The sequence below is a fragment of the Lepidochelys kempii genome, chromosome 8, assembly GCF_965140265.1.
Source record: "Lepidochelys kempii isolate rLepKem1 chromosome 8, rLepKem1.hap2, whole genome shotgun sequence".
NCBI lineage: Eukaryota > Metazoa > Chordata > Testudines > Cheloniidae > Lepidochelys > Lepidochelys kempii.
In genome coordinates, this window is record NC_133263.1 from 64,584,887 (window position 1) to 64,594,286 (window position 9,400).

General features: G+C 45.7%; 1 protein-coding gene across 1 annotated transcript; it reads left to right on the forward strand.

Annotated features, from left to right (window-relative positions):
* Positions 1 to 725: 725 nt before the first annotated feature.
* C8H1orf53 (chromosome 8 C1orf53 homolog) lies at positions 726 to 6,270 on the forward strand. The gene is made up of 3 exons (XM_073356751.1): positions 726 to 1,184; positions 4,265 to 4,366; positions 5,757 to 6,270. The coding sequence occupies exons 1-3, from the start codon at positions 906 to 908 to the stop codon at positions 5,826 to 5,828; spliced, it is 453 nt and encodes a 150-aa protein (XP_073212852.1). The 5' UTR covers positions 726 to 905; the 3' UTR covers positions 5,829 to 6,270.
* Positions 6,271 to 9,400: the final 3,130 nt, after the last annotated feature.

Below are 9,400 nucleotides of genomic sequence, written 5' to 3' on the forward strand. Positions count from 1 at the left end.
CAGAGCACAGTGTTTGGTTACATGTACATGCAGCTTTGGACACATGCTGGAAGAACGAGGAGGCCTTGTGGCACCTGAGAGACTAATAAATTTATTTGGGCGTACGCTTTCTTGGGCTAAAGCCCACTTCATCAGATGCATGCAGTGGAAAATACAGTAGGAAGATATATATATAAATCTATATACAGAGAACATGAAAAAATGGGGGGTTACCATATCAACTCTTAACGAGACCAATCGATTAAGGTGGGCTATTTGCCTGCCTACTTACTGCGTCTTGATCTGGATATTCACTTCCTTGCCCAGGCAGGAAACCCAGCTATTAAAAAGTGAATGAATATAGAATAAAAAACAGACATATTTAGTATTTTCCTTTTAAGGCCTGATCCTGCAAACACATATACACGTACCAGCAGGATTTGGCTGGGATGTACTGGAAACTATTGGTCTACATAGCAGAAATATGCAAAAATTAAATATTTTCTGTAAACCCCTTGTCCACGTAGAATGGGTCATTTCTAACACAATTGCAGGGGCAAAGACATAATTAATGATGAGGTCCTGAACAAAGGTGCTTCCCTGAGGCATATGACACTAATTCCACAGGCCTTCCTTGCGCTGGAGGCATGGCTGGGCTAGGGGCTGTACAAGCAGCTAAGACAGTCTAAAGGCCCGATCCAAAGCTCGCTCGGTCCTGCCATTGCCTTGGGTGTTCTTTGAAGAACAAACAGGGGGAGAGCCGAGGTGGGCGACAGGTGACAGCACCAGGAGCAGACCTCGGTTCTTTTCTTGTCGGCCTCCCCAAGCGGACGAGCCCCAACGGGAGACCAGCCTGGGGCTGTTCAGGGCTTGTGACCCAGACTTGCTGGCGGGAGTGGGTGGCGCCCCGGCGAGAAGCGCCAGGAATGGGGCCCTCCAGCTGGCTGGGGCTCTCCTGCGGCTGCAGCAGAGCCGGGGCTCCCGGCCGCAGCCGCGTCCCGCCCCTGGGCCCATGGCGCCCCGTTGCAAGCGGCTCCCCACCCTGGGCCCTTCTTTGCAGCCGGAGCGGCCGCGGCCCCTGGGTGCGCTGGGCCACGGGCGGCGCCGGCGGGGAGCGCTCTCAGCAGCCGAGCCGGCCGGGCAGCGAGGAGCTGCTAACGGCGGCGGAGAAGCGAATCGTGGCGCTGCACCGGGAGGCCTGCGCGGTGAGTCCCCAGCGCTTCCCGCTCGGGCCCGCGGGGCGCTGCTTGTGCAGCCGCCTCACCGCTCCGGGCTGCTCCCAGGCGGGCCCGCGGGGCTGGAGGCGCCCCACACAGGCGGCGTGCTGCAGGCGAGGGCTCCCTGCGGACCCGCTCCCCTGCTGCAGCGGCTAATGGGCGGCCCGGGGCTGCTCCGTGCCGCGCCCACTGGCCGCCTTGCCAGGGCCTCTGCAGCCAGCCCCACGGAAGCGCAGGGAAAGGCTGGCAACAGGTTGGCTGCCCCGGGCCTCTCCCTCAGCCTGAGCTGGGGGCATGCCGGGGTCGGCCCAACACCGCGGCCGGAGCACTGGCGCGTGGCCTGGGGGTGCTGGGGAAAGGGGGGGCGGTTGGATGAGCGCAGGGAGCTGCTCTCGGGGCTGGCTGCGGTCACAAGGAAGGAGTGGACGTGCACCACCGAGAGAGTGACAGGAGCTCCGTGTCCCAGCAATACTTGTGCCACATTAGCGATCACTGATCGTCTTGCCCTTTCAACTTCCCCGGGGCAGGGGCTTGCTGTGGCCTGGGGGGGGGGTCCATTTGAGGTATTTCATAGCGATGGCCTTTCTAGCCCGAACTTCTCTGTCCAGAAGTATTGACACGTGCCTCTGCGCGAGCAGAGATGGACATTTGCTCACAAGACGCTGCCTGGTGCAACGGGAACTGTAGAGAGAATAAAGTCACAAAACCCCACAGGAAACCAGAGAAGCCTTCCGAGCGCGCTCCCGGTCCCAGCATTCTGTAAGGTTGGGGCAAGTCACGGAAGGCCTGGGACCAAGAGAACAAATAAGACAGCAAAAGCGAAATCTTTTTTCCGGGGAGGGGCAGCAGTCCCCAGCCTGAAAGCTCATGCAGAGCCTCAGTGAGCCATGCTGCGTGCACACTGGGGACTTACAGCACTAGACCTGAGTTATTGATTAGGTCAGGGAGAAATATGTCCAAAAGTAACAACGTGGTGGTAAATGCAACTCTTGGACGCCCGGCAAACTGCCCAGTGCTGGTAGCCTGAACACCAAATGTATTTACAGTAATTTACCCAAACTTCGGGCCTGACAAACTCGCTTGTATTTCTCGTTTTTATGGAATGCACGTGTGTTTTGCAGGAAGGGAACTATGTCCCGATAACAGCCTCCAGGCAGAGAGGGTGCCGACATGTTAAGTGACTCTCTCCTTCCATCTCCAACTCCGGCATTGACATGATTAATAACCGCTCCGCTCCCCTTTGCACGCGGAGAGCTGCAGAGCTGGTACCTCAGCTCCCATACCGGAGGGCGGAGGAAAGCGGGGCAGCCTTGTTTTGTTTTGTTTTGTTTTCTGGAGAGATGGAAGCAACCTGCTGTCATTGTGCACGGAGCTCATCACTAGCGGTAGGAACAGCATACATGAGACCATGGAAGGCCCATGAGAACCTGCAGTAAATACTGTCTGTAGCAGTAAGTGGCGTCCACCTCCTCTCCCCCTGCTCTAGACACCGCACCCTGATCGCACCGCAAGGCGACGCTTGGCCCTTTCCCCCTCCTCACACGGATGTGCATCTCCGAGCACCTCGTGCTGCGCGCCCCTCTTCCGCCGCGAGAAGTCGCTGAGTTGGCCTGGACAGCCATTGGGCCGACCGATTCTGTTCCGGTTGCGGAGTTTTGCCGTTGGCTCCAGCGAGATCGGTCCCCGCGGGAGGTTCCCAACCAGCCCCGGAGTGGACTGAGGAATTCCCCCATTCCTAGGCAGCTGCCCGCCGGAGGGTCAAATGGCAGTTGTAGGCAGTCAGCATGGTTACAGTAAATGACCTCAACGTGGGCATGGAACTGTCCCCCGGCTAGATCTCCCACCTGCCTTCCCTGTCGCAGGCGGCTGGTTCTCTGCCTTTGCCGCCATTAGTGATGGCTGATGTTTAGCAGGCTTTCTGGCCCAATTTTAAAAATACCTTTGGGCTTCTTTGTCTTAGTCCGTCCGCTATTTCAGGGGCTGCAGGCAAACACCAGGGAACGTGTCCCTTTACGGATGCACAGGCGCAACAGAACAGGGAAGCAAAGGAGTTGGTTCGCGTACCACTTTTGAAATGTGCAGCTCCAGCTTAACTCGGGGAGCGTTATCTTTGCTCTCCGAAACGTAGGCGTGACGTATTTGGTGTCGAACATTTTAAAGCTATGTCCATACCGGCAAAGACACGATCCAAAACCCTGGCATCTTAACATTTCCACTCGCTATAAGCATTGTTGCAAAGGTCACTTGCTGGAAATGACAATCAAAAAGTGACCTAAATATTAAAAGGTGATATCTTGCTACCACACAGCCTTGTCCAGCAGCAGAGGCGGATGCCAGACAAGTATTTACATTCCCTCCAGTATAAAATACTGCACCGTGTTTGCAAATTGCAGTTATACTTTTTAGCGTCAAAGCTGGCGTGATGAAAGTTGCTTTTGATCAAGCAGCACTTGAAAGCAGCAGAAGGTGTCAACATTCTATAACCATTTTTAAAAATCATTTACAATGTAATCAAAACTCAAGAGCATTTAGAAAGGGGAAAGAATGTGGCATAAAAAGTCCAAAAGTGTATAATGTCCAAAGTGAACAGGAAGAGCGTAAATGTCACATTCTGTCTCCAGGAGCAGCTGCTTCTTTGATTAGACCCTTTTCTGGAAGCATAAATACAGCATCATACATTTACACTTTCTCATAATTCGAAGTGTAAATGGATCTGCAACCTGGGAGTGAAAGTCCATTTTCTCCTAAAAAGCTTAGAATAATGTAGAGAATATATAAGATATCTCTAAGGAAATGAATGGCAAAGGCTGATCTGTGGCTATGTTAAAATATGCACTGTTGATGTTCTATTACTTCCTCAAATCTCTTTATTTGTCAGTTCTGTCTGAGTTACAGAATATAAGGGTCAGATTATAACAGTGGTATTAATGCATTTAATCATGAACTGGTTTCAGTTAAGCAGTTGGATTTTAGGGAGATAATGTCAAAGCACTTCCAGTTTGAAATCACAAAGAGATGAAGAATATATAGAATTGAGGTTGACTCTGTTTTGGGTGGTTCTTTTTAAGGCTGGCCTGCAAAACTATGTGGATCCAGTTACTGGCTATTTAGTGTTCACCAAAATTGCCCACTTGCAGAGAGGTAAATGCTGTGGTTCTGCATGCAGACATGTGAGTATGAAATCCTTGCTTTGCAGCATTAAAATAACTTTGAAAAATATTTTAAATGCTGGCATTAGGAATAGCAAGCTATCTGGCATGTTTCACTGTGAAATTTAGACTAGCCAAGGACAATAAGTCCAGGAAAGGTCACTGAGGGATTTTCTTAACGTTAAAATAGAATGTTGCAACATTTCAAGTTAACATTATCTCCTTGAAGTGCTAGGAGAATTTCACGGGAGTTATTTAATAGACTGTTGTTTTATATAAGTTATGTTCTCGTTGTCAAGTGCAAGATGCCTGTGAAAAGAACCAGCATATCAGAAAGTCTATTCCGAGCAAACTTTCTCCTCTTAAAGAAATGAGATAACATAACCGAGACATTTTGCCACAAGTGTAGTTTAGTTTTCTAGAATTATGTTGAAGGGTCTGTTTTCCAGTCTGACTGAGAAAGTATCAAAAGATGTAGGCTATGGTGGAATATTGTGTGATTTTTAAAATAATAGGACTTAGTGTTGGTATTTTCCGAATACCATTTAGAAATCGAAGTTGTGCAGTGTGAGAAGGCGATGTTTTGTATTTTGCACACACCGCACAATCCCGCTTCCATTGACATAAATAGCAAAAATCCCGTAGCTTTCAATGGCTGACAAGATCAGGCCCTTAATAATATGTTGATCAATTTCACTTTACTCAGGCGAGTAGTGTTTGACGCCCCAGGTGGGTAACGTATATTTCCCCTTTGTAAATTTAGTTATTAGAACATGGTTTAAAGAACAGCGCACGAAAAAAGGGGAAAGGGGGGAAACAACGGGGTAATTTACAGTTCAAATGTGCACTGCTCACTTCTAGTTCCTTTTTGGCTTCTTAGTTGAAAAAGTTTTCTTATACCACTATTGCCGTGTGAAATACATGAGTAATGATGCGAAAGACTCACTCTTTGATTAAAACTCATTAAGTACATTTATAAAGAGAGAGTCAATTGGTAAGACGTTTGAAAACAAGTGTAAATTGATCAGGAAATGTTTACACTTACTACAGACAACACTGAAAGGCTAGAATGTTATTGTCCTGTCTGCCCCTTTGCTTTGCTAGGAGCTCTGTTATGCAGAACGTTTTGCAATAATGCACGAACTAAAGAAATTTAAGGGTGGGGGGAAGAGATTGCTTTGGTCAGTCAAATTCTTCGAGTTGGAAGGACATATTTAAGAAATGGTTCTTGGGCACTAATTAGGACCATTTGCTTGGGGTTGCCATTATTTTCCTGTTAGTTTAGAGGGCACAATAGATCAAATGATTTATATAATATAATTAACAATTCTTCTTTAACCGTAGCAGGGTTGAGCTTTTTCTTACTGATTGCTAAGTAATGCAGTAATGACTTGTTTGATTTCTTCTGCAGTGTCCATATGATCAAGCTAACGTAAAAGACCCATCCAAAAAGAAGCGGTTCAATTCATTTTTTTTTACTTGACAATCAGTGCATATGCCATCTACGATGAAGACTGCAGAAACCTAAGCCAGGATCAAGTCTTTGTGGCTTCGACTGCATGAATATTGGCATTCCTGTTATTGATGCTGGGTTATTTGAATACATTTCAATTGTAATAAAAAACAAGCTAAACCGTGTGTGCCTGGGTGTTTCAGATGCTACGTTGTTAGTGATACTCCTTTCCCTTTCCTTAGCGTTATAAATCACACGTTACAAACTGAGACCACAGTTAATTTCGCAGTAAAATCAAGAATAGGGGTGCAGGTAGTACTCAGATTACCATCGCTTTACTTAACACTGCTACTGTATACACCGTAAATCACTTCAAGAGATGTTGTTGATTTTGGTAATAAATCGAGGAGTTTCAATGATTTTTTTTATTATTTACATCACTGGATGCTATGTGTAACCTACAAGAATGCCCAAGAAGTGTAATCCCATTGCAAAACGGTTTTATTCTAGCAGTAAGAATTTAAAAGACCATATATTTGTATTGCGTTATATTGTGTGAATCGAAACCAGTCTTTAGAGAAGTCTGTTTGGAGCACGGCCTGTGCTATTTTATCACATCGTGCTGACATTGGAAGATCATTAGATAGGCCATTAAAAAAATTAGTCTGAACTGAAGTACCACTGACACCGAGAGTGGCATTCAACCTAGATCGAACCACAGCATCAAGGTTTCACCTCCATCAATTCCTCCGCCACTCTGGTCCAAGGAGAACGAAGACAAATGTGTCATTACCAAGTCCATCTGCCATTCAATGAAACACGGTAGCATCGTTAAGGGTGGCAAAGCACACACAGAACCAAACATCGATCTTTCCACCCCTGTGGAAAGGGGTGGTTGTTGCCATCACCTTGAGGTAAAAATCAAAGAAGGCTTCCTGACAGACTCATTCCAAGGTAAAGTCTCTGGAACTGAAAGGAGGGGCAGTGAGGGTCCCACAGATGCGTTTGAGTTTCTGAATAATTTAACTTCTGAGTGTTTGATTGAACATCAGTCTGTTTGGTGTCCAAATTAGCAAGTGCCTTTGAAAAGAGGAGAGAACTATGTTTGCAAACATAAAATGAAATGTAAAATATCCTACAAATATTCATGAGCACCCAGGAGGTACTTAACTGTTGTATGATAGAAGACACCTCACTAAGACATCTCAGCTTTATTTTATTTTAAAGTCCTGTTCTATTTCCCATGAACGTTGTTGGTATCTTGACTGTTGCAATTTTTTTTGTCTCTTTCTCATTAGAAGTAAATAGCCCCCAGATATGCCTGATTAAGGTTTCCATTGATCACTGTATGTTTCCAACAAACAAACCCCCACTAGGTACCTGACAAATATCTTTAAGGTCGAGGTGGCTCCCTTCCTACCTACCTCCCCTCAGATATGATGTGCGAGCTGGGTTATTTGTAGGCAGTGATTGGGCATTTAGCTATCATGATGTCATCTGAGAACTCCAAGATGGACCTTACATCTTAGAAAAAGGACAGGAGGGGGAGAAGATATGGTTACCCTTAGCTGTTGTAATAAACCGAAAGATTTCCCTTCCACTCCCCAGTTGTGGATTGTGGAGCACCCGAGTCTACTTAGACTGGAAACTATTATCAGTTGTTTGGTGTCCCAGTTTGGTCCACTTCAGCTTTGGTTGAAGGAAATGTCTTGAAACCCATCCTAGAAAGCTCCCTGTGCAGCCTCCCAGATGCTAAGAGTTAGATCGTTTGAACGTCAGCGCAGCCTTCTGGTAACATTAAACATCCAAATGGACTTCGTTTGCGTATTAATATCATTCCTTATGCATTAAGATGGGAGAGCAGCAGTTCGGAGCTAAATTCCATTTGCCTAGTTTTGGTAATTGGATCTAAATGAACATTCACGTCTGGCAAGTAAATAGACCGAAGCCACATAAAACAGAATGTGTGCAAATAGCTGAAAGTCCTTGGAATCACCGTTCTAGCAAATAGTAACTTAACGTTTAGGATTATTAGGGGTGTTTAGATAGCCCCATATATGCATGCAAATACATAGAGGGAGATTTTTATTGCAGGGAAATGGAGGCGTAAAAATCCCAAATGAACTGATCTGCTGCATTTGAAAGTATCCAAAGGTAGAATCTCATCACTTTTGTGGCTCGGGGAATCAAATGCTAGTTACTATAATTTAAGGACCCATAAGCAACTGGTTCCCCTTGTGTCAACATAGGGGGATCCATCGGCTTTCGTTATCTTATCAGCAGGAGAATTTCCAATGTAAGGTCTAGTTATGTCATCTCCGCAATAATATCAATGAAATAAAGCATGACATTATTTAGGCATGACGCAGCAGGTAGCTTATTATAAGCCTTGCATATTCCTCGTCTCCTGCTCCCATTAGGGCGTCGGTAATTGGAAGAAGATATATATATATATATATATATATGATATTTTCTAAACGAAATTGTTAGATAGGGAAAATGCATCGAAGGCTCCTTTGGGTGCGTTTTGCGTATGGAAAGGACAATACATCTGGCCATATAAACTGCTGGAGCTCACTTTAGAATGGAATCTCTCTTTGCCCCCTTTCTATTTTGTGAGAGGAATAATGCTTCTGCCAAAGTAGCGAATGCAGACACAGCCTGGCAATAACAGCAATGCATTAATATGTATTGTCATGGGGCAAGAAAAAGGCTCCTTCAAAGTAAACAGAAAAGAAAAGATACAGAAGGTGCAGTGTCCCAAGAAGCTTCAAAATAGAACAAGCCCACTTAAATATACCTTTATCTATTTATTCGTGCACATGGCCAATTTCAAAGCAGATACAGAGATGCCGATGCTGTGATTAAAGCTCTTCACTATTAAGGATTGTTCTTGCAGTTGGCAGCGCTGGCTTTAAGCTCCCTGGTTGTAAGTGGATTCGATTAACAACTTTTTAAAAACGTGTCACCTCCATGCATATTATGAAAATAAAATAAACCTGCAGCTCCTTAATGTCAATAAGTCAAACTTCCTGTATTTATTTTTTATCACCCACCCACAAAATACCCATCCTACAAAAAGATTGCGACGCTTTTAGTATTATAGCACTTTAATTACTTTCCCTCCTTGACACCTGCTCAATCAGTCACTTCAGATGAGTTGCTGTAACACGAGATCGCGGTATTTACTGCAGGTCCAGGTTAAAATACTATGGGAACTGAAATTAACAAGCCTTCCCCGAATGAGACCCCTGAAACTCTGATTTCAAGCGTTCAGCATGGCATTTTCCTGCATTATTATATAAGCCATCTAACTATTTGTAAGGACCGGAGAGAGAGATATTAAATACACCAGAAGCGGAGCCTTCACCAACCGTGGGATTACTGACGAGATCCCCCTTTAAAGAACATGCTGAAAGTCGTGCCGTGGAGAGGAACACTTCAGTGACACGATGCTATTATTTTGTCTGCAGCATGAACTCGGTTCACACCAGCAGCTGTTTGTTGACAACTACCACAACTGCCAGAGTCTAGGCAAACTAGGGGAAACTTGCTGAACTGCCAAAGAGTGCATGATCAGCCCTAGCCCATTCCTGGCGCTG